The sequence below is a fragment of the Sturnira hondurensis genome, unplaced genomic scaffold (assembly GCF_014824575.4).
Source record: "Sturnira hondurensis isolate 20B ecotype Veracruz unplaced genomic scaffold, ASM1482457v3 Scaffold0000856, whole genome shotgun sequence".
Lineage (NCBI taxonomy): Eukaryota > Metazoa > Chordata > Mammalia > Chiroptera > Phyllostomidae > Sturnira > Sturnira hondurensis.
Window position 1 is genome coordinate 1,340,087 of NW_028073487.1, and position 25,283 is coordinate 1,365,369.

Here is a 25,283-nt window from a genome sequence, read left to right on the forward strand (position 1 = left end):
GCTGCAATAACCTAACTTCTATGGGCAGCAGCTTGGTCTGCTTTTCTTACCAGAGCCAGTACCATTAGAGGGTTCCAAAGAACAGTCGCTCAAATAATGCTGGGGCGGAGGGGGGGGGGGTGGGCAGGAAACAAGACAGGAACAAGAAACCAAATTTTTACTACACTTTAATTTCTCATACGGTTTGAAGAATTAAGCAAATCCGGGTTTATGTCATTTAATTTTACAAGGAAAGGCCAAAGAGAATAAAGCAAACTGAGAATTGACCAGCCCTTACTTTTGTTTCACCATTGTGTGATCACCAATATCTTCCTGTAAGATTTTGCACATTTGCACACAAAATCCTATTCCTATTCTGCGTTAATTTGCTCTGTAGCAAAAAGAAATGTGGAAGGCTTTTCTACCGGTTTGCACAAAACAAAACTCTCGATCTTAAAGCTCGACTGTAATAAATGCGGCATCCAAGACATTAATACTCTTAGATTCTTAAGCAAAGAAACTTTCAATGAGAAGGAACATTTGAAAATACATACACACCTAAAAAGCACTCATCTACAGAAGACAAAGGAACCAAACAGGATAAATATTTTGTGCCTTACAGAGCCCACTACCCTCTACTAGTTAGAAGGTTGATTGACCACTCTCTGCAAACTCAAGGTGACACGCCTGCCCCACACCTCCTTAGATGTGCGAGGAGCTTGTCTATTTGGCCCTGCAAGGGGTACTGCCCTTCTCAAAAGTGGCAACCATGGCGGCAGCTGTGAGCCACCCTCTGTCTTCCTCATGTCTCAGTGCTTCTCTGAACAGGTTGGGGAAGGCAGTGGGGACGGTACCATTGACCTTGGCCCAAAGCTCCAGCGCTTCCATCTTCTTGACCTCAACGTGGGCTTTTGGGCCCCAGAGAAACACATAGCGTGGAGGATCGCTGCCGGGCACCTGGTGGTACTCCAGGTAATTTCGCTCCACCAGCTCGTTGGTGATGAACTCCCTGGGCTCCCCCAGGATGCTGTGCGTCTTCCCAGGACGGATCCCCAACACATCGAGGAACTCCCAGATCTCCTCTTCAGTGGCTTGGTTGCCCTTCACGAAGATCACCCCCAGGACAGCACGGAGGAGCCCGGTTTTGGGCACCACCTCTTCACTGCCCAGGTCTCCCTCAATCGGGAGGCCCAGGTTGTTGACAAAGGCATAGGTGTGACCGTTGGGTTTGGCTGGCTTCAGCTCAAGGCCAAAGAGCAGCTCCAGGTTTTCACAGGCTCTCCGGAAGATCTCAGGGTATTGCCCCTCGTACTTTCTGCTGACGATCCTCAGCAGTGCGGCCTGTGTGATGGGCTCCTTCCTTTTAAGCTTCTCCAGCAGGAACTGCACCAGCCTGTGCACCCTCCTGTTGAGAGGATCTCTGCGAGCCCTCCGATTGAAGAGTGCAACCCTGGAGGCTCTTGCACTTTCCTCAACTTGGCTCTTGGCAGCTTCATTAAATCTTGAGCATGACACACCTGCCTCTCCAGGAGAGCTAGTGGCTGAGGCTCCCTGAGGCTCCTGGGATGGATCAGGAGCAGGGGAGCTCGGGGGAGACTCCCCAGAGGGACGAGAGGTGGGGGACTCTTCAACCTCTGCTGCAGTGGCCTGAGCACCCTGGACACTCTGAGACTCACTTCGAGGCTGCAGGCGTTTCTCCCGGGCAAGGAGCTTACTCTTCTGCCTCCGAGGCATGATGACAGTGGTCAGGGCCAGCAGGCACCACTGTGCGAAAGAGAGTAGGTGATGTCAGCACCTGAGGGAGGGAGAGTGAGTTGGCGTGTGCCCCTCCACCTTGGATAGAACCAAGGCCGCCCCTGCAGGGCCTGAGGGCAGTCAGTGCTGGGGGAACCCTGAGGGCTCCTGTCCTGATCAGCCTGTCCCCTGAGGGCTCTATGGGGGGAGTTAGCCTGAGCCTTAGGCCAGAGCCATAGAGTCCTCCCTGGGTGCTCCTTGGGTGAGTGAGTATAGGGGCTGGCAGGGGTTATATGTGTCCTTGGCTTTGGGGTACTTTCAGGTCACCTTCATGGTCATTGAGTTAATTATTTGCAAGACCCAGGTCCCACTCCCAGCTGTCGCTAGGAATCTGACACTTCACACCTCTTCCATGCCACAAGAATGAAGTGATACGGTGCTTCTGGTACAGAATGCCTACAAAGGATATCCCTCTGGAGCCCTCTCTGCCCTGGACTTTTTAGGATCCCCAGTCCTCATTCACACTTCCCACATGGTGGCTGGTAGAGCCCCAGAGACTTCTTACTGCTGACTGCTGGCTTTACCTTCATCACACCTGCAGGGTAGACCTTCCCTCAGTCCTCACTCAGTTTCCCTGGCTGGCACTGCTAGAGCCAGGGCCTGCCCCGTCTCTGCACTCGAGTCCTGTGTCACACTAAGGTGGGCACCCAGCCAAGAGCCAGAGGAAGAAATGAGATTGGCCTTGACTGGGTGCATTTGCCTGGCTTCCCCCAAATGAATGACACACCCTCACATGGACCGCCCCCCCTGTGAATGTTCCCATAGGGCCTCACTCTAGCCCTGTCTGACTCCCTGGATGGGCATCTAAGGTCGCTCTCCCTGCTGAGTGGTGATCCCACCTCTCAGGTGAAGGCCAGACCCCTCTGATCCCTGAGTGGGATTTATGGACACCTTCTGTCAGACAAATGGCTGACAAATGCCCCTCCTTGACTGGCAGCAGATAAGGACTCTGAGGTGCTGTCCTCCGTGTTATGGGCTCAGTGGTCCTCGTATCATCACGCACCTCACCCTGAATCCTCCCATGACCTGGGCATGACCTCTCTGGTCACCTGCTGCCAACCCTTAGACCAGGGCCCCCGCCTCCCTGACTCACCAGAGGACAAAGGCAGAAAGCCTCCCAGCCGTTAGACCTGCCTGGACCCTCCCAAGTCCACGCCAGGACGAGGGCCATGCACGCCCCCTTCTGGAGCGTACATGCACACCTCCTTCCTCCTGAAGGTCCTCTGAAGGGTCTCGTATTTCCTCGCCAGCTCGAGCTGAGCCAGAGTCCACAACCCTTGGGCCGTGAGGCCTTTAGTCACTGGGAACCCGCGGGGGGGCGCAAGGCACTGTGGGCCTAACGGCCACTTTGGGGCCTGCAGGGCACAGAGCAGGGGCGGGGCAGGCCCTGTGGCCACCATTTTTCAGGGGGAAAGGAAAGGGACTAGAGTTGTCAGGGACGCGTCCCCCCAGACCCCACTCACGACATCGCGCACCTTGTCACTGACAAGACGTGGGATTCCTCCCTCGGGTCACCCTGGACAGCAGCTGTCTGACCAGGCCTCGATTTCGGCAGCGTGTTTCGTGGGAAGTCCGGCCAGCCACTTCCGGTCAACGCAGGTGGCTCATCCGGAAGGGGGCGTGCGTGTGTTCCTGGCGGCGAGCATCCTACTGGACACGCGCACAGGGGACTTTCGTCGGTATTTAGCAGGGTCTGGGACTTTGCCCCCTGCTGTGCAGAGTCATCTGGCTTCGGACCAAGGCTGTCATCTACCTCAGAACCCCAGTGGGAAGCATCTGGGGGGGGCTGAGCTTAGCAGCCACGCCTGGCGCCTCCCAAGAGGGACAGTGATGCTTGCTCCCGTCCATCCTCTCTCCGTGTCTTTCTTGGGCTCCTGGTAGGTGCTGGGCTACCTCTCCTATGCTGCCCTAGGTTCAACCCCTCCTATCAAGTCCTCAACGCCCCCCCCCCCCAACACCCCTACTCAGTGTACGAGGACGTCTCATCTGGCCACTCCTGCCTGCGGCCGCCCGGACAGGGCAGCAGGGCGTGAGAATCCAGTAGGGTCCAAGTGCTCTAGGGTGGGCCGCTTGCCCTGAGTTCTAGCAGGCCTGCAATTCCTCCCTTCGGTAACTCAAAGCCTTCCTTTCCTGACCAAGTCCCTCAAGAGCCCCGTGGCGAAAGGGGGATGCTCCTTATCCCAGCAGCTCTGCCTGGGACCTCTTTTGGCTGATGTCCGTGTCCTTAATGTTTCTAATAGAATTTCTCTCTACAATGCAATTACTCTGCTATTTGCTATTATCTTCCTTTTTCAAAAAATATATTTTGGCCAAAGTTTGTCCGTGTTAGTTACAAAATGTGATGCTTTGATATATTCATGCCTTGTGAAATAATTGCTACAATCAAATTAGTTAACATATCACTGCCTCCCTTAGTTATCAATTTTTTGTTCGTTGTGAAATTTTTCACAACAAAGGAAGGAAACTACAGTGATAGCATGCTAAGTTAAATAAGGCCAACACAGAGAGATAAATATTCCATTGTATCTTATATGTAGAATATAAAAAAAAAAGTCAAGTTCATAATATTAGAGAAGGAATGGTGGTTACCGGAGGCAGGGGCTGTGGTGGTGAAGGAAAAGTAAAGATATTGATCAAAGGATACGAACTTTCTTCTACAATGTGAAGTAGTTCTGGAAACCTGCAAGCATAGTTACAGTGGTTAATAATGATGTATTATATACTTAAGTTTGCTAAGACAGTAGATGTCAAATATTCTCACTATTATATTTCCACTTATGCCCTATATTTTATTAAGATGACTATTTTGAAAACCCCAGTCTTCACCAACAAAAAAGGTGTCAGGTGGTTATTAGAACAATCTCTGGGCTCATACTCCTTTAATATGCCTAAAATTTGGGGCTGTCTTTATATTACCCCATGATCGTGGCACGCAGACTCTGAGGTGCTGTCTTAGGTTCCTTCAGTAAAGTAGTAAAAATTTATTGTTCCAGGGAATACTGGAATAATGAAAGGCAGAACTTTAAGAACTTTTTCTCCAGCCAATCCTGTCTTCTGTTGACTTGTCCCAACTTCAGGGCATGCCCCCAACTGTGCCCACATAAGTACTTGTTCAATACTTAGTGCCCCTCAGGAGGTTCCTCATTAATTTTTTACTGTTGTTGTGGGCATTGTTTTGTTAGTTCTTCCTTCAGGGTACTTTGTCCAGGGTGGTTGATATTTTGCACAAGAAATATCAGCTTAAGTTTAGTTGTCATCTTGGTAGCTATGGGTAAGGCACTAAATCTGTAAATAATGTAAGAATTAACATGTTTAAAATATTTTGTTTCCCTGAGTAAACATATTATGCTGCTCTATTTAGGATTTTTTTCCCTCTAACTCTATCAGTAAATTTTTATAGTTGCCTCCATAAAGACCCTGTAGAGCTCTGTAAGGTTTCATTTTAGGTACATTTCAGATATTGTTCCAGTTTTGATTGGTATATTGTTCTTTACATGTTTTAATTACTTATTGATTATGTGTGACTAGGCTTCTGATTTTGCTACAGTGATTTGCTATATACTAGCTTTTTGATGTTTCTGATATATTTGAATATTGTGTTTGCTTATTAGTTTAGATATTTTAATTATAGCGTCATGTCAGTACTATTATTATCTGTTTCTTTTAGTTATTCATATTTCTTATTTATTTTTAAATATATTGTGTTGATTATGCTATTACAGTTGTCCCATTTTTCTCCCCTTTATTCCTCTCTACCTTATACCCCCTCTCCCACCAGCATTCATGCCTTTTATTTATTTTATTATTCTTATGTTTGGCTGTGTCCTGTCATGTATTCACATCCAGGTTTGTGGCATCATACCTCTGTGTTTTTCCAGACTCAATTGGGAATGGTTGCAATATGTCACACTTATGTATATTTGCTGATGATTTTATTATATGAAAATTTCATTCTTATAACTTTGCTAAGTTATTACTGTGGATTTTTATTGATTTTTTTGTCAAAAAGTTTTTCTTTATTCTTACACATGACCAAATACTATTTCTCTCATATTCATTATTGTAGAAAATTTTGATTCATTTTTTCTAATGTGATATAATCTTTGCATTCCTTTGACACAGCCTATTTCTTTACTAATTCACCACTGTATTTCATATGCTGTGCAGTTAAGATATTTGTCTCTTATATGAGTGAGCTTGCCTTGTGTGTTTTTTTATCCGGTCTTTGTGTGGAGGAGAGCTAGCCAGCCCACTTTAATGAATGAGTCATTTCCCATTTTTTTGTATGGTTTGGAAGAGTTTATATAAACTTTTGATTTGTTTCTCCTTCATCTCCAAACTTGGTCGGTCTGGAAATATTTTCAGGGTTCCTTGTATTTTAACTACAGTTTTAGCTTTGTATTATTATATTGTTTTCCATTTCTTTTTAAAAAATATTTTATTTATTTATCTTTAGAGGGAAGGAGAGGGAGAGAAATACCAATGTATGGTTGCCTCTCATGTGCCCCCCACTGGGAACTGGCCTACAACCCAGGCATGTGCCCTGACCGGGAATCAAACCATAGTTGTTTGGTTCACAGGCCCACGCTCAATCCACTGAGCTACACCAGCCAGGGCTCCATTTCTTTATGGACTTACTTAATCATTTATATTTTGCTGAAATATTCCAGTTCAATTGGGTTTTTAAATTTAAAAGAATGCTATTTATAATAAAATCATGTTATCTTTGAAATTCTCAAACATATACAACAGTATGTAGGATAATGAACCCAATATAACTGACAGTCAGCATCAACAATCCTTAATATTAATAGGAAGAAACTTAAATAGATGAAGGTTTACATATTTCTTTGTTTATTGGTAACATGACTCCGTAGGGGACACTGAGCACTTCCATTAAGATATTCATGATATCTGCTATCGTGTTTGTGTTGATGTTGGAATGGAAAATATTGAGGATCATTGCCCTCATCCATTTATCCATTAGAGGGATGCAGAATGGTAATTTTATTATTCACTTGTGTTTATTAGCTAAAATAATTATCTAGGCTGGATATTTTCCTTGTCTACCATTTGTTATATTGATGTAATGTTATTTATAGTATTCACTTATGACCTTTAAGTTTCTTCTGCAGTTATATTTTGTAGAATTCTTCTTAACTAACACTACTTATTTCTGCTTCTGTCTATTTTAGTTGGTAATACTTACAGAAAGTGTTATAGAAATATTTTCAAAGAACTGGCTTTCATTAGTGCCTTCTACTATCTTCTAATTCATATTTTGAAAATTGTCTTCATTATTTCCTCCTTTGTAATTATTTGGGTAATATACTATTGTTTCTGCAGCTCTTGAATCAGTTGGTTGTTTAAAATATTTCTTTTTCTCATAAATCAGTTTAAGGCTAAAATATCTGAGTACCACGTGGGTTGCTTCCCACAGGTAATACTGTAGAGCTTTATGTGTAGTGCTCAAAATATCTTAAAGTTGGATAAGTCTCTTCATTATACTCTTAGATTTTTTTGTGTGTGTGCACACATATGTGATAGAGTTCAGTTTTTCCTAGGGCTGAAAGGAAGATTTCATGTGAGGAAAAAAAAAGCAGTCAATGTAATTATTCAACTGTAATAGTCAGGGATTATCCAGAAAACAGAAGTCACTCTAAATGTATAACTCAGAGAATTTAGTGCAGGAAATTGGTTACTCAAGAAGCCAATTGAGCAAAATAATACTTAGAAGCAGGAAAAGCATGAGGAATGGACCTGAGGATAAGTAGGCCCAAGGCTGCACATCTCATGGACAGATTAAATGACAAATAATCCTACCTAAATTAATGCAGAAAAATGTTTTATGAAATGTATTATTCATTCATGATAAAATAATATTTCCAGACTAGTATGTACAAAAATAACAACTAAAAATAACCATTAAATCAACCAATTTTTCGAAGTTGGTGAGTATAAAATCAGTATGTAAGCATGCACTTTGTTTTTGCAGCAACAAACAGTATCAACATGAAATTAATAAAATACAACTTGTAAATTACAGTACAAAGTACCTGGTACCTACTATTATATTTAAATTTACATATAAATCATATAATAAAAATTAACCCTCACTGGTGTAGCTCAGTGGATTGAGCACTGGCCTGAGAACCAAAGGGCTGGTGATTTGATTCCCAAGTAGGGGCACATGCCTGGGTTGTGGGCCAGGTCCCCAGTAGGGGGCGTGAGAGAGGCAACCACCCATTGATGTTTCTCTCCCTCTCTTTCTGCCTCCCTTCCCCTCTCTCTAGGAATAAATAAATAAAAGCATTTAAAAATAAAATAAAATATGTAATAAAAATTAAACATATATAGCTAGTATGCAGAGAAATTAATCAAAACCTAAGTGAATAGAGAATTATCATGTGTTCATGGAGAGGAGTTCTCAACATTGTAAATGTGTTAATTCTCCCCAAATGAATCTACAGTGTATGTCAATACCCAATTGCCCCCCAAAAAAGTCAATAGGATTTGTGTATAAAACTTCACAAGTTGATTTTAAACTTTAAATTTACTTGCAAAAGGCAAAGTACAGGCAATATATTCTTCATAAAGAAAAAATGAGGACTTATTCTACTACATATTAACACTTATTTTTTTGAAACTGTAGTAATTTAAAAATGTATGTGCGGTATATTTGCTGATATAAGCGAATAGACTGATAGAACTGAATACGTGTCCCCAAACACCCACTTCCACATAGACATATCTATTTAGCTATATAAAAGGGTGCAATTTCTTCCTGTCTTTGCCATCTTTTTAGCAAATTGCCTGTGATGAATATAACATTCTGGTTTGATGCTTATTGAATAATAAAACTCTTTTTCTTTCCTACATTTTGTAGAGAGGCATTTTTGAGTTGGCAGCAGTTAGTTTCTAATTTAATTAGCCAGAGAAATCTGGTGGTAAGGACAAGATTCCTGGAAATTTGTGCATCAAGTTTATGAATAAGCAGTTCTGTGGGCACACAACAGTCAGGTAAGAGCCCTTAAATTGGACAGTCTTCATTCTTGCTCCCTGCCTTTTTGGTACACTCGTCAGAAGAACCACTCTTTAAATTCAAGATTTTACTATTAAATGAGCATGGTAATATGGGTTGCAAATTCCTATCAGGATCACCATAAGCTTTGCTGATGGAAAGATATAGGAAGCCATTAATGTTGCCTGCACTTTTTAATAGGTGCTATTTAAAAGGAGAGTTGCCAGTCCTTTTTAATAGGTGCTATCTCTTAGTCACATTAGGAATGGTATACCTGTAAGAATCTAGTCTTGTCGTAGCCTGAGGACACTTCCTTTAATTTGCGTAAATTAACATTTGCAAAAATTCTCAGAAGGACCTCATCTTAACCAAACAAATTATTGGTATTTATAGGATTAATATTCTTACAGGAAAGTTAAATATGAGTTGTCTGGCCAGAAGAAAAATTGAGAAAAATGGAAGGGGAAATGAGAACATTAAAGACACTTTCTCACAGAACTCTCCTCCTTTCTTTGTTGTTCCAGCTCTCTCTATTCCTCCCCGCCCTTCTCTTAGCCTTTCCTGGAGATCAATTCCTGGAGAGAGGGAGGCACTGATATTTTGGATATGTGGTTCCCTTCATTACGAGATTTCCTTGCACAGAGGGTACTAAGGCGTAACTTTGTTAACCACTAATTAATCACCTACCTGTTCTGTTTGAAAACACAGATGTGTGTACCTCATGCCCTAGACTGAGTCCACTCCATGTCTTAGCCCAGGTTTCACCCACCAGATTACCTAATCATCCTCATACCAGGTAGATAAGAAAGCAAAACTGAAAAAGAAACATGATCACAGAATAACTGAGACCTTGGAAAAAAAGGTCATGCCTTTATATGAAGACAACAAGATCAAGAGTAGTTGCACTAGTCACTCAGAACAAAGCAAACAGAAAAGGGGGTTAAGCTGATGTTAACATGGCAAGGTTAACCAAAAGACCATATAATTTACACTTTTCTGGCTGGGAATATAAGACAGAAAACTGTACTTGAACAAGAATTAAATTTTAAAAAAAAAGACAAAACCCAGGTATGTGCCCTGATCAGGAATCGAACCAGTGACCTTAGTATTCTCATTACACTTTTTGTAATTTCCTCGCAGTTCTTGGATATTCTGTTCCAATTTTTTAGTCTTTTGTCTCTTTGCTTTTTTAGTTTTACAAGTTTCTACTGGTGTATCCTCAAACTTAGAGATTGTCTCGTCACTTGTGTCCAGCTACTAATGAGCCTTCAAAGATATTCTTCACATCTGATATAGTGTTTTTGATCCCTAAAATTTCTATCTTTATTCTTTCTTAGAATTTCCAAATTTTTGCTTATATTACCCATCTGTTCTTGTACGTTGTCTGCCTTTTCTGTTAGTCTTTACCATATTAATCATAGTTGTTTTAAGTCCACATTCTGATAACGCCAATATTCCTGCCATATCTGAGTCTCGTTCTAATGTTTGCTCTGTTCCTCAAACTGTGTCGTTTGCCTTTTTTTTTATTATGCCTTATAATTTTTTGTCGAAATCTGAATATGATGTACAGGGTAAGAGGAACTGTAGTCAATAGGCCTTTAGTGATGTAGTGATAAGGTGTGTGCGTTTGAGGGGGAGGAAGCATTCTATAGTCCTATAATTAGATCTCAAAAAAAAGAAAAAGAAAAGCCAGACTTTTCTACTCCGATCACAGCAACGCCATTGATGACAGCATTGAGAAGCTACTGAGGGTTCCCAGATAATCCACTTGCCTTTCTAACAAGCTGTTATTATTCAAGGAAAGTGTGTTTTCAGTTTATGACTCTGTGCATGGGGATGTGACTGCTATGTGGAATTTTGCAAACAGCAGACTTTGCCAGTTTATGGAGCAAGCATGTCAGACTCTCAAAGAATACCACATCAAGGTGTGTGCTGGCCAAAGAAAGCCACTGTTCCCCACTCCACACACACACACACACACACAAGTATAGAAGAACTAAGGTCATTAAAGACTTGCAAGAGGTGTTGCTAGTAGCTGTACTTGAAGTCTTTCTACTAAAGGTAATCTGGGGAAAGTTGCAGCAGTATAACCAGAAAACAGGTGAGACACCCACCTCCTTCCCTGTTCAGTTTGCTGAGTCATTCTCAAAATTTCTTGGCTTGGATACAAAACCAGATCAAAACCGCCCTCTAAGCACCTTTGTCTTGACTCTCTTGCTAACTATCTAAATTCAAGTTAGGGGAAAAGGTGGTAGCCTGAGAAGGACAAACAGACTATTACCAAATGCCGACCAGACCCAAAGTAGATCTGTCTTGGGCTGTAATGTGTGGGTAATGTGTGGGTTCTTGATTTCATGCAGGAAAGATGTCGCAACATGAGTCCGGGTGATTTTGAGAGTATGCTTCTAGAGAGCCAGCAGCTTGCCTAGGCCCTTTCCTTTGCTGCTTCTATTCTAAGCCCTTCCATTGATCTTTGTATCTGTATTTATGCCAGTACCACATTGTTTTGATTATTATACCTTTGTAGTATAGTTTGAAATCCTGAAGTGTGGTACCTCTGGCCTTGTTCTTCTTTCTCTGATTGCTTTAGCTATTCCAATTCTTTTGCAATAAAATAAAACTGCCATACAATCCAGTACCCCCTCTTCTGAATATGTATCCAAAGGGAATGGAAAAAGAATATAAAAAGATGTCTACTCTCAGATATAGAAACAACCTAAGTGTTTGTCAATGAGTGAATGAAAAAACATGATGTGGTACATATATACAATTAAATATTTTTCAGCCATGAGAAAGAAGGAAGTCCTGCCATTTACAACAACTTTAATGGACCTTAAGGACATTATGTTAAGTGAAATAAGTCATATATAGAAAGAGAAATACTGTATGCTCCCACTTAACTGTGGAATCTGAAAAGGATAAAATCAGAGAAACAGAATAGAGTGGTGGTTGTCAGGTGTTGAAGATGAGGTAAATGGGGAGATATTGCTCAAAGTGCACAAATTCCCAGTTATAAGATTATCAAGATTGGGGATTTAATGTACAACATGATGATTGGAGGTAATAATACTGTATCTTATACTTAAATTTGGCTAAGTGGGTAGATCTTAAATGTTCTCATCACAAAAAAGAAATGGTAATTATATGGCAGGTTGAAGGTGGTAGCTATTTCTGCTGTGGGAATCATTTTGCAATATATAAATGTATCAGATCAACACCTTGTATACTTAAAACTTATATAATGTTATGTGTCAAGTATATCACACACACACAAAAAAAAAACAGAAAAATGTGGCACAGTCCAAACTTAGAAGTTCCATTCAATATATTAAGAAACTTTTGTTCATTTTCAAAAATATGCTTCATAAAATGAAAAGGCTAATAGATCAAAAAAGAGGCTAAAAGAAATTTGACTGGGTTATGGAGATCACCCAATAAAATTATTCCTGTACTCCAGTCTTATTTATTTGGTTATTACTGTTATGTAATCAACAAAATCATTTGCGTAAAAGAGGAATCTTAAATGCACTAGATTCTTTCTATGCCTACCAAAAGGACAAAATCATTAAAAAGACAATAAATATATGTATTATTTGTCAGCAAAATTCTTTACAGCCCACTCCCAAGGTAAACACAGGAAGTTCTTTCTGACCAACTTTGCCAGGATCTTGATGGTCATTGGGTTTCATGGAATCAATGCTTATGAAAGGTAAGAGATTTTATCTAGTGGTGAAGTGTAGGATATCTGGACAGCCTGGGCTCTTTCCCTTTTAAAAAAAGCTTTTTTTGCTTAATCTCTTCACCTATTTCACCTAGCCCTCCAACACCCCTCCTCACTGGTAGTTGTCAGTCTCCTCTGTATCTACAAGTCTGTTTCTATTTTGTTTGTTTTGTTCATTAGGTTCTACATATATGTACTTTTCTTTCTCTGACTGGCTTATTTCACTTAGCATAATACCCTCTAGGTCCAACCTATATAATTTTATTAACCAATGTAACCCCAATAAATTGAATAAAAATATTTTTTAAAAGGGTAGACCATGGTGAAGCTCTCTTAATACACATAATTCCCACTTTTGGGATGCAGAGCATATTAAATAAGATAAAGGATATTTTATTTCTAGTATTGTCCAGGGATTTTGCAAATGTTTTCAGATTCCTGTAAACTATCATACAACCCATCATCCTCAGTCTTCTGGACAAATAGAGCAGGTGACTCAAACGCTTAAAAAATGATTGTCTAAGATTGAGTAATCTGCTGTGCTAAAATGACCCAGAACTTTGCCACCAGACTTACCTAAAATTAAAGCCATCTCCTTAAGCCAAAGTACTATCACTGCCTTTGAATGTATGTTTGGCAGACCTATGAATTTGTGTCTGAGACCATGCTCCATGCCCATTTTAACTGATTCCTTTCATAATCATTTTAATATGTATAAGTGGCTTTCTTTTCCCTACGAACCTTGAGACATAAAGTCAGAAGGACCTGAAACGACTCTCTGGAAGAAGTCTGCCACCTTGAGCAACTGGGAAATTCCATTTACATCAAAGTGCTCTAGAGAAAAGACTGGTTGTCACCACACTAGAGAGACACTTTCAAGTGCTGCCCATCACCCATATGACTATCAAAGTGAAAGAAAAATCCAGATGGCCTCATGCTTTCTGTGTAAAGCCAGTCACTCAGGAAGACAGGGATTTTTCACTGAGGATTTGAAAATTTAGTTTTCTAGAGTAACTGAAATTGATACTGAACTCAACTGAAAGGAGGTATTCTAGCCAACTTACTATTCTCATTGAATGCCTTGTTGTCTTGTTTACAGTAGTGGCTATTTCAAGTACTTTAAGAATCATATTTTAATAGGAAAAACAGCAGGTTAGTTGTTAAAATTTGAAAGTGTACTGCTTGGACTGTTTAATAGTAGAAAAAAACAATAAGAACAAAAAAAGACAAAAGTCCCACAAAGCCCTCAGAGGTGTTCACTAATATAGCCCCATAGCAATTAGCTATAAGGAAGCTCCAAGATATAATCACTAGTTCAAAATTTCAGGGCTATTCCTATGTAAAGGAACAAGTAGATATTGGGACTATGACTTATACTGAAAGAGAGAAAAGGATGCTATAGAAAGTATTTAATTAATACACAAACATCTGTTTTTCATGGATAGAGACTTCAGAGGAGAGGTCTAGTATCACTTCATTACCTTTGGGAGGTAAGTTCTTCCCAGTCCCAATATGGATAGATAAGTAAAAGCTGTCTGTTATTCATGGAGGTCTAATTGACTGCTATAATAATGTATTGATTTGGACCAGTGCCAAAAAAAGTTCATAACTTAGGTTTGTCCTCGAGGCTTAAAACAGTTAGCCTCGAGGACCCATGGACCCATGGACCCATGTACATTACACACTGGAAGTTCAAACTCTATCCTTCAACAAGTGGCTCATAATAAAATTTTGATACTAGATAATGGCCATGTGTGTCTTTGTGTTTCACATCTGGGAAAAATTATTTGAGGAGATGGAGCAATTATTGAAGGGCCATCATGTCAATGATACGTTACTTATGTGATTGAGGGAAACTTGGGAAAAATTTATTGGGCTTTGCAAGAAAAAGACTTAATTAAAAATTTAGATAATCAGGCTCTAGATTTAAGCTCCCCTTTAGGCTTGGATTGGGTAATATTTTATAAGGAACTACTAAATAATACTCAGATAGTTAATCATTTGAAAGCTTGGGCAATGAAACCTCAAGCAGTTTATAAAATTAATGTAAGATGAAGGAGAATTTTTAACCAATCCTAATCAAGAATCTGCTTTAACCATTCATCATAGGTATGGTATATTTAAAAGTTATTCCCCTGAGGCAAATAATCTACTGAATTTTTTAATCCGTCCTATTTCAATTCTATAATTGCATTGCTCTGTAATTTTTATAGACTTGTTGAATATTTAGATGGCTTCAATTTGCCCAAAGAAATGTACAAATGGCAGTGGAAATTATTTTTAAAACTGTACTGTTACTTTGTAGTAACAAAGGAAGGGTATTGTAAAGATAAATACAAATTAAAAATAAAAACATTTAATTCTTCTGATGCCAAGAGATGAAGGAATGAGACTTTTCCCCACCCCTTCCTGTTTTGAGAGAATTTACTTCAGAAAATTTGTAAATATAAAACCTTTCTCTTTTGAAAGCTAAATAAGCTTCTTACTAATTTTACAACCCAGGAATGTTTTCCATTGGATAAAGCCTAACTCAGCTACCCTAATTACCAGATGCACTGAGGTAGAAGTATGTGTGATAAATGGTGACATCCATTCCTATTACTTGAGGACTAGTTATCTTTTATCTTGAGAACCTCTATGTAATGGATTGCATCTGCTTTACTTACAAAAGCATGAGATTTCTTCTTTACTTTGTTATCTCTTTAGTTGTTTTTCTGTGATGCACATCATATTCCAGTTCAATGTTTATTCAGTAATAAAACTCTTTTTCTTTTCTGTATGATAATGTTGAATTTTACCTGAACCTTGTGATCTTGGAATACAGTAAATATTAAGAAACCACCCAGTTTTGTGTTCCAGAAAAAGGCTTACTATAGGATCGCTCTTCATCATGTGACTTAGGTCAGATTTGTGGATGCTCCTTTGTTTACCTATGACAAGGCCAGACACAGATCCTCAAAAATCCCATTCTTTGCCTCCTAAATGATGAGCTGAACTGCATGTTCCCAATGACAATTTGGAACAAAATGCTTATTAGCCAAACTTTGATTAACTTTCTGTTCTTCTTCCAGGCCCTTGAAGTTTGGGCTATTCTTAATGTGAACCAGCATACAACCCTTCTTCATAATTAAGCTGGTTTTGAGGTAAAACATTCTCTGACTTAATGTCCAATCATACCATCTTTTCATGTCACTTCCTCACACCTGGTTCTTTCTTGTCCTGTTGACTCCTTTCTATAAAAGAACAACTCTTTGCATATTGCTTGAAATCATTACAGCTCTTATGGTCACAGTTTCTCTCTATTGCAATAACATGCCTCCCCCTATTTTAGAAGTCCCTTTCCATCTTTGCAATAATTCCTTTTGAAGAAAGGTCTCTCCTTATTGTGGATGAAAAAAGGGGTCCTATGTGTTAAGAGTGGGGAGTTGAAACCCACCCGACCATTCTTTGACATTGTTACAGTAAGTGCTGACTCTGACTAATACATAGCATAGCGATAAACAGCATGTTTGTGTAAGAATTCTAGGAACTAACTTCAAAAGATAAAGACTCTGGTCTTCAGTCATTCCAGTTCCAGGAGATTTGCTCACCTCCAGACGTAAAACCAGGATGATGCACACTAGACCATCGCTTGACCAATTTTGAGGCCCTTATCAGAATGCACTCTGCTGATCTGCATATAGAGAAGTTTTCAACCCCCTCTGCTTGATCTTTTTTTCTTCTGCTGTCTCCCTCCTTGTGAAAACCTCTGCCTGCATGGAGACATGAAGATGTTTTTTGAAGCATGAGCCTGCAATCTTCTCAGGTTGCCTGTACATGAAATAAAACCACTGTCTTTTTCATTAGTACCTGTCTCATGAGTTTGGCTTTTGTTGGTGGTAGGCAGCCAGACCTGCATTCAGTTACATATAGACAGTAACCTCACAGGGTGGCCTGATCATAAATTTCTAAGTGGGCAGGCCATGATGAGTAGTCAAAACCCAGGCACATAACTTCTGTAATAAAAGGCTTATCTTTGCCTTCAGCAAGCTGTGTCCCTGCTTCCTGGGCATCTAGATTAATACACCTTTGAAATATCCCATTTCAGACCTTCCTTTCTAATCACTGAGTTTAACTATTGTAATCCAATCTCTGCTTTGCTTTCTCCCACCCTCATATAATCTTCTGTAGTTTCCTTTCTTCATCTCAAATGCATAAAAGAAACTGCAAAACTGTTCTCCGAAGCATTTGAGATCATGGTCTCCAGCAACTGTCCTCAGTTTGATTCAAATAAAGTCTTAAAATATTGTGTACAGATTTGTACATTTCTTATGTTGACATTCCTAAGCCTGGATTTATTTTTTTTACATATTTTGTGGAGGTGAAGCTTTGAGTCAGCAGGATAGTTTGTTCATAATTATTTCTCCAACACATATATATGTTAAAAAAACCACAGGCCTGTGCTAAAAGCCATCATACCAAACCAATATTTAGTACCTGACCTAATGAAGTTTCAACATTTCCAGAAATATAATATTAATCAACCAGTCTGGAATTTTCTGGTCAAGCACCATGAGCCCTTTCCATTCCCCAAAGGAAGAAGAGGCAATCTGCATGATAAAATCCTTGCATTTCTCTTACCCGAAAAAGATGATGTCCTGGTCTAAAATTAATGTGTTCTTTTCTATTGTCTATAGCACCCTTGCCTCACCCTTCTTCCTATAAAAATCTTCTATTTTGTACATTCCCTAGGAGCACTCTTCTACTTGATAGATGGGATGCTGCACAATTCATGATAAAAACAATTCGATTTTCATGTTTACTCAGTTGAAGTTTTTGATGCATATAGTGTAAGGTAACCATGGGGTTGACAGTGCCTCACTTTTGTCACAATATATTGGTTAGAGGCAAGTCATAGGTCTTACCTACCCTCAAGGACATGAGTACACAAAGGAATGATCATCAGGAGGTGAAGATCATGGGGATCCCGTGAGATTCTGTCCACCACAATTCACCCTCCAAGCCTTGATATTTCATGCCCGTACCTTATGCAAAATTTATTCAGTCTCCCAAGACCCCAAAAAGTTTTGTCCCATTACAACATTAGCTCAATATCTAGGTATTATGATCTACATCAGGTCCAACTGTAGATGACAAGGCTCTTGGGATGGGGGAGTTTCATTAAGCATACCAGATGGGCACAATTGATGCATGTATTCTGGCAGTCTGGGGACCCCAAGGTCCATACACGATTGTGGGTTCTTGGCTTCCTGCAGGAAACACTTCAAGTGCAAATCAGCTTATTGTTCAAAGTGAAAGGTTTTAATAGTGAGGCAGCGAGAGTAGGAGTGGCTACTCCACAGACAGAACAGTACCTCTTCAGTGGAAGTAACTTCTTTTATGGACACTCCTTTAATTGAAGGGTAGGGCATTCAATAAAGTGGTGGATATTCAGGATTTCTCTGGAAAAGGAGTGGAGACTGCTAGGAAGAGCCCCTATCAACAAACATAAGTTGGAACACTCTAATAAAGGGGAGGGCAGGTGATTCCAGACTGCCTATATCACAGGAAACAGAGTGCAGCCTCCATAGGACAAAGTGAAGAGCTGATAAGCATATGAGGTTCCAATTTGTACATTAGGGCACACTGGGAATCTCTAGGGCAGAAGTGCTGTAATGCAGGACTTGTGCTGGCATCTGGGCAGAGTCAGCTCCCAAGGAACTGTGTGGTGAGGGACAGGAGGATACTCAGCAAATGAAGCCCATGGACAACCCTGTAATTGTGCTTTATCATCATAGTCACCTTCTTTTATCAGGACTGTTTTTAGTACTTTCGTAGGAGAGTCTTGTTTTTTAATTGTCTGTGGTACATCTTGGACTAGTGAAAAGAAAATGAAGAGACAGAAAGTCTTGGGCTGGAGAAGCAGAAAAGTGAGCTCTAGAAAAATGTGGACCAGGGTTTTAGTCTCAGCTCTTCTACTTAACAGTCATGTGAATTTAAGAAAATTGCAAGTTATTCACCTGCAAAATATGTCTGATAAGCTTTATTTTGTAGAACTGTTGGGATGTATGCAATTGATATAGAGCACTGGGAAGGGTAATTGGAAAATGTTAGCTATTAAATGAATGAATTATATATAATATAAATATTAAAATATATGTACATGTATATTTTTACCACAAATGATACCACCCCATTCTGAGATTTCTTTTTTACTAATACAGGAGATGTCAAAGAATATGCAGCTTTCTAAAACAACACCAAATTCACCCACAATGCTGCTTAGCAAGGAAAGTTAAATAAATGCCCCCATTTGAGGAGAAGTTTGTTAATTTGGGCCAAGGGAATCTTTCTCAGCTGGATGCAACTCCAAAGTCCTAGAATTTGTGTCAAGGGCCAACTGCTTTCCTCCCAGGTGCCTTTCTGTCATCCAAACCATCCTTTTTTTCAATCATTTCATCATCACCAGACATGAAGCCCTCCCATAGGGTTCACAAAATTACATTCAAGTTAACCTAATTGAAATACCCTTTTAATGCACTGAGAGCTGGCTCTCCCTCCCAGTTCAGGGAAAAGAGAGCCAACATCTTAACTTCTAGGCAACCCACCTCCAGGGAGCATCACCCTTGCTTTTCAGAAATCTCTTGAAGACTCCGTACATAAAAAACCTTGATTGTACTCTGCGTTCAACTGCATCTGAACATGACCACAGACACTTTCCCTTTCTGCCCCAGCAGGAGGTTTTCCTCAGGCATATTGATGAGAGAAAAGGTAACTCTTAAGAGCAGGTTTCCATTTCCAGGTTTTGTTCTTCAGCACTGAAAAACACCTATCTGGCCTCTGCTCACCAGTCCCACAGCCTCATGTAGCCGACCACCCCACTTAAATTAACAGTATGTCCCACTAAAGAGCTTGTAGTTTCCCAAAGTCCAAACTGCTTTTTCTCAGAGAGAGAATTTATACCTTATGTTTTCATCCAGACACCCTCTCCCTCCCTCTTCTACCAGCCCCTTTCCTGCCTCTTTATCTCCTTACTCATTCTCACTTGTCCTTTACTTCTTAGAGGGTATTTCACCATCCTCCTTATATTATGTCAGCTCCCTCAGTGTGAACTTCTAAGGGCAGGAGTGTTTTATATCCTAGCATCCCCATTTTAAAATTTTCTCAGGTTAATAATTTTTTTAGATTCTTTATTGTATTTTTCCCATTACCATTTAGTTACTTTATCACTCCTCCCCCGCCAACTGCAATCACTACACTGTTGTCCATGTCCATGAGTCCTTTTTCCCTGTTTCTAACATAGGACTTTCAAAGAGCACTTGCTTAATTAATATTTGGGGAATAATGAGACAGTAGGCATGAGTTCTAGTTTATAAACATTTTATTTCTCCAACATTTTTTAGCAAGCTAAGGAAATCCAGGTATGTAGCTTTTATGTTTATAGAACAACATACTAAAATCAATAAGAGAAACCAAGAACTGAACATCTTTCACATTTCACCCTCTATTTTTGATCCCAGTAATTTTACTGCTATATTTTTTCACCTTCCAAGGAAATGCCTCTGGAAATGCCATGTTTTGTTTTTCTGGTTCACTAAATATGCAAGGTTTCCCAGTTTGTTTTACAAAATAATGAAACTCCTAATATTAAATCTATTGAACAAAAGTAAACATGTAACTGAAAATCATTAATAAATTTAGATTCTGAAACTAAACCTTCTTCTATTAACGAATCAACATTTGAAATGTAACAAAGGAAAGAAAGAAGAAAAGAAAAAATGATAAAACTCTAAAGGTTACTACACTGAATAAGAATACTGTGTTCCTGCCAAACCCACCCTGGCCATCCACTGCTTAGAATGTTGACTGCTCTTTTCTTCCACAAAGAAAACGATCTTCCTCAGATGTCACCATTTGAAATATAACCTAAAACAAAGAAACAGAAAAAAAGATCAAGTTCCAAGCTGCCAATATACAATAGGAACATAGAGATGACAGAAACTCTCCAGCCCTATCCTGGCTCTTCACTATTACAACACTGACACACCTCTCCAAGCAAAAAGTGAATAACTTGCCTCAGATTTCACTTAGTGTGGAAGCAGCAGCTGGCCAAGGTCCTAGAGGGTACAATGGCAGTGACACGAGCCCTGGCTGCAGCTCTGGCTCGGACTCTCTCTTCCTGATCCCGCAAAGCTTCTTCATACCAGAGTGGGAAGGCAGTGGGGACGGTATCATAGATCTTGGCTAAGAACTCCAAGACTCTCATCTTGGTGGTCTCAGCATGGGCTCTTGGACCCCATAAGAACTCATAGCGTGGAGGATCACTGTCGGGTATCTGGCGGTACTCCAGGTAATTTAGCTGCACCAAATCTTTAGTGATGACCTTCTTGGGCTCCCCATAGAGTAAGTGAATCTTATCAGCATAGACACCCATCAAATTCAGCACTTCCCAGACAGCTTCCTCAGAGGCGCGGTTACCATTCATGAAGATCACACCCAGAACAATCATCAGGAGGCCAGTCTTGGGCATGTTCTCTTCACTAATTGTTTCATCACAGGAGAACTGCAGCTTGCTGACAAGGGCATAGTGGTGCCTGATGGGATCCACTTCCTTCAAATCAACACCAAAGGCCAGCTCCAAGTGCTCAGAGGCTCTTCTGATGATCTCATTGAAATGAAGCTTGTATTTTTTTATAACAAACTTCAGCATGTCATCCTTTGTAATTGGCTCTTTACTTTGATACTTCTTTAGCAGGAACTGCACCAATAAAACGGCCTTCTTGTTTAATGGATCTCTGCGAAAGCCCTCAAAAGCTTTGGAGGATTCTGGACTTCCCTCATCTTGTTTGCTGGCACCTTCACATGAATTGGTGCATGAAACAGCTGCAGTAGTATCATCAGTGCTCAGTGGGGTTTCCTGCAGCTCCTTAGGAGTGCTAGGTGTTTCAGCAGCAGTCACATTCTGAGGACTGCCATTAAGGACAGGCTGTAAAGAGGAGTAGTAATCTTCCTCCACTGCAAAAGCCTGAGCACCCTCCAGATCCTGGGACTGGATCTCATCATGGGCCTGACGGGCCTGGCGGCGTTTCTCACGGGCACGGAGCTTACTCTTCTGACCTCGGGGCATGGTGACTCTGGTCACAGACAGCAGATAGGAGTTCAAGCAATTAGGTTGATGAACAGGTCACTCTAAAAGACAAAAGAAGAGATGGTATGTACAGTCCCAGTAGGGAGAGTTTAACTTGGGTCCAAAAAAAACTGCCACTGCTGGTTCCCTTGAGGGTACTATTTTACCAAGCCACAGACAGGGGCAGGAAAGATTCTGGGGACCTCCTCAGTTCTGTGGGGCTTGTTGTTGTCACCTCAAATCTAACTCAAGATACTAAACTTGAGTCCTCACCAGTCCTTTGACTCTTCCTGCTGATTTGAGGCTGCTTTTTCAGAGCAAGGCTTCCCATCCTACCAATTACATAGGTGGAGGTGAGAGGGCATTGGGTCTAACAGCCATATTTGAGCCACTTGAAGTAGATATGGGGGCCATGGCAGGGTATCTGAGTAGGACAAGCTCTGTGAGTTGTGGGATTGCCTCAGTTCTGAGATAAGTGTGTCCCTCCAGTTCAAACAAATGTTACTCATCTCAAAAGCCATTCAATCTTGGGATTCCACCCTTTGTTGTTGTGAGGCTATACCTTTCACCTCTCGGACCAAGATCTCAAGCTCCAGAGGTGACGCAGTGGAGGTCAGGGAGAGGGCCACACCCACACCCACCCCAGCTTCCTAGAATGAACTCTTGGAGTAGGGTTGGTGGGACACTACCACTCCGTTCCTGGGGCAAAGGAATCACCCAGAACTCACACAGGGGTCTTTCTTGACTCCTAACAAGGCCTGGAACTTTTCCCTCTAGGGACCTGAGTGAACTGGCTCTCATTGTTTCTCAAACCTCCAACAGGCAGTAAACTGGAACCTGAGCATAGCAGCCGTGCCTGCAACATCCCAAGACTCACAGTAGGGGGTTCTTTGTGGCCCTTCATTTTCTTTTGGGTTCTCCCACACATCTGCTGATGTGAGGCCAAACTCAACAGGCAAGGCACAAATGTGTAAATAATTTCAGCACAATCGACATCTTTACAGTATTATGCTCACCATGAATAATCATAGTATACTTTCTATTTGAAACTTCTTTTACTTGAGTCTATCAGTAATATTTTTATATTTGCTTCCATTAATATCATGCAGAGTTTTGTTCTCTTGTTATGTATATTTTTTATTTTGCTGCTGTTTTGAATGATATATTTTCCATTATACACTCTAATTAAGTATTTATTTTGTGTGGCAAGACTCCTGATTTTGCTATAGTCATCTTCTACATCAGCTTATTCAAGTTCCTTATTTTTTTAATATTTGGCAGACAGTTTCTTTGGAATTTTTTTACAAGATTACATTTCTTTTTAGAGAGGGGTCAAGTAGGGAGAAAGAGAAGGAAAGAAACATCAATGTGTGGTTGCCTCTCATGCGCCCCCTACTGGGGACCTGGCCCACAACCCAGGCATGTGCCCTGACTGGGACTCAAACTAGTGACCTTTTGGTTCACAGGCCCGTGCTAAATCCACTGAGCCACGCCAGCCAGAGTGGAATTTTTAATTAGAAGGTGATATTATCTCTTTTTTTCAAATTTTATTAAATTATTGCGGTTATATTGGTTATAGGATCATATTATCTCTTCTCATTATTCACAATTTTTATTTTATACTTCTGTATATGGATATACACTGGCTATGCCATCCAGTCCAAGTTCAAACAGTAGAATTAACACCATACTTTCATGTTTCATTGTGGACTTTATTGGAAATGTGTCTAACATTTCACACGTACGTATGTTTGCTGTTGATTTTACAATGTGGAAATTCTATTCAAATGTAAGTTTTCTAAAAGGTATTACCATGAAGTGGTATTGAATTTTTATCAAGTGTATTTTTCTTTATTTTCTATACATGAGCAAATGCTTTTTATTCTCTGTTAACATAATGAATTTAAGTTCTTTATGTTGGCAAATCCACTTCAGAGGTGACACTGCAATTTCATTAGGAGATACATAATGTCTGTTGTTTCTTTTGTGGTGATATTGGCAGCTATTGAGGATCAGCATTGTCATCTGACAATTCATTAGGGACTCCTGAATTGTAACTCTCTAATTCTATCATTCCTTCTTAGATTATTAGCTGAAATATATCTGTAGATAAAACATTCTGTTATTCTTCATTTTTTTTCTTTTTAATTAAATTTACTTAGTGACACTGCTTAAAAAATTATAGTTATCAAATGTATAATTCTATGATACCTCATCTGTATATTGCATTGTGCTCCCAACCACCAAAAGTTAAATTTTCTTCCATCACCATGTGGAATCTTCTTCCATCACCATATACTTGACCCCCTTTACTTTTTACTACTTCCCCTTCACTCTGATAACCACCATACTGTTGTCTGTGCCTATGAATTTTTGTCTGTTCAGTTGTTGCTTTCAGGTTTATCACCCACATAGGCTGTTATATGGTTCTTGGCTTTTTCTGTCTTACTTATTTTGCTTAGCATGATATTCTCAGGATCCATCCATATCACAAATGACTGTATTTCATCTTTTATTATGCCCGAGTAGTATTCAATTGTACACATGAACCACATCTTCTTTATCTAATCATTTATTGAAGGGCACTTTGGTTATTTCCATGTCCTGGAAATAATGCTGCAATGAACACAGGGGGGAAACATCCTTATGAATAAATGTTTTCAAATTTCTCAGGTAGACACCCAGAAGAGGCATTGCTGAGTCATATGGTAACTTTATTCCTATTTTTTAGGAAGCTCCATACTGTTTTCTATGTAGTGCCATTTGCATCAGCAGTGAATAGGGCTTCTTTTCCTCCACAACCTCTCCAACACTTGTTGTTACCCATCTTGTGGATAATAGCCATTCTAACAAGCATGTAGTTTTGATTTACATTTCCCTAAAGCTAGTGCATCTTCTCATATATCTTTTCATATATCTGTTGGTCATTTGTATGTCTTCTTGGGAGAAGTATCTGTTCAGATTCTCTGCCCATTTTTAATGGGATTCTTTGTTTGTTTGGTGTTGAGTTGTATGAGTTCTTTATATACTCTGGATATTATTTTTTAATTTTTATTGATTTTTATTGTTGTTCATGTACAGTTGTCTCTATTTTCCCCTGTCAGAGCTATCGTTTGCAAATATATTCTCCCATTTCTTTTGTTTGCCATTTTGTTTTGTTGGTGGTTTCTTTTGTTGTTCAGAAGCTTTTCAGTTTTATATAGTCCCATTTATTACACTAAAAATTGACTGTAATTCAAAACAGCATGGTATTAGCAGAAAAACAGACTCATAGACCAATGGAACAGAATTGAGAGCCCATAAATTCACATGTATATGCACAAATAATTTTTGACAAAGGAGCTAAAAACATACAGTGCAGAAAAGAAAGCCTCTTCAATAAATGGTGCTGGGAAAATTGGAAAGCCACATGCAAAACAATGAAACTAGATTACAATTTGTCCCTGTATATAAAAATTAATTCAAAATAGATCAAAGACCATACAGCTTAAACAAATTACATAGAAGAAAACATAGGCACTGAATTTATGGACCTTGGTCATATTGTTTCCTTGAGGTGAGCCTTACAATTGCTCCATTTTATTACCTAAAGAAGTAGATATATAGATAAATCAAGAAATCTAAGTCTCAAGAAGGGGCTGGAAAAAAGTATTCCAAGTCAT

The 25,283-nt window shown here is 40.0% G+C and overlaps 2 protein-coding genes across 2 annotated transcripts; both read right to left on the reverse strand.

The window, feature by feature from the left end:
• Positions 1 to 702: 702 nt before the first annotated feature.
• On the reverse strand, positions 703 to 1,713 carry LOC118990098 (melanoma-associated antigen B2-like). The gene has a single exon (XM_037050480.1). The coding sequence runs from the start codon at positions 1,711 to 1,713 to the stop codon at positions 703 to 705; it is 1,011 nt and encodes a 336-aa protein (XP_036906375.1).
• Positions 1,714 to 20,577: 18,864 nt separating this feature from the next.
• On the reverse strand, positions 20,578 to 21,621 carry LOC118990103 (melanoma-associated antigen B18-like). The gene has a single exon (XM_037050494.1). It carries the CDS (start codon positions 21,619 to 21,621, stop codon positions 20,578 to 20,580), a length of 1,044 nt encoding a protein of 347 aa, XP_036906389.1.
• Positions 21,622 to 25,283: the final 3,662 nt, after the last annotated feature.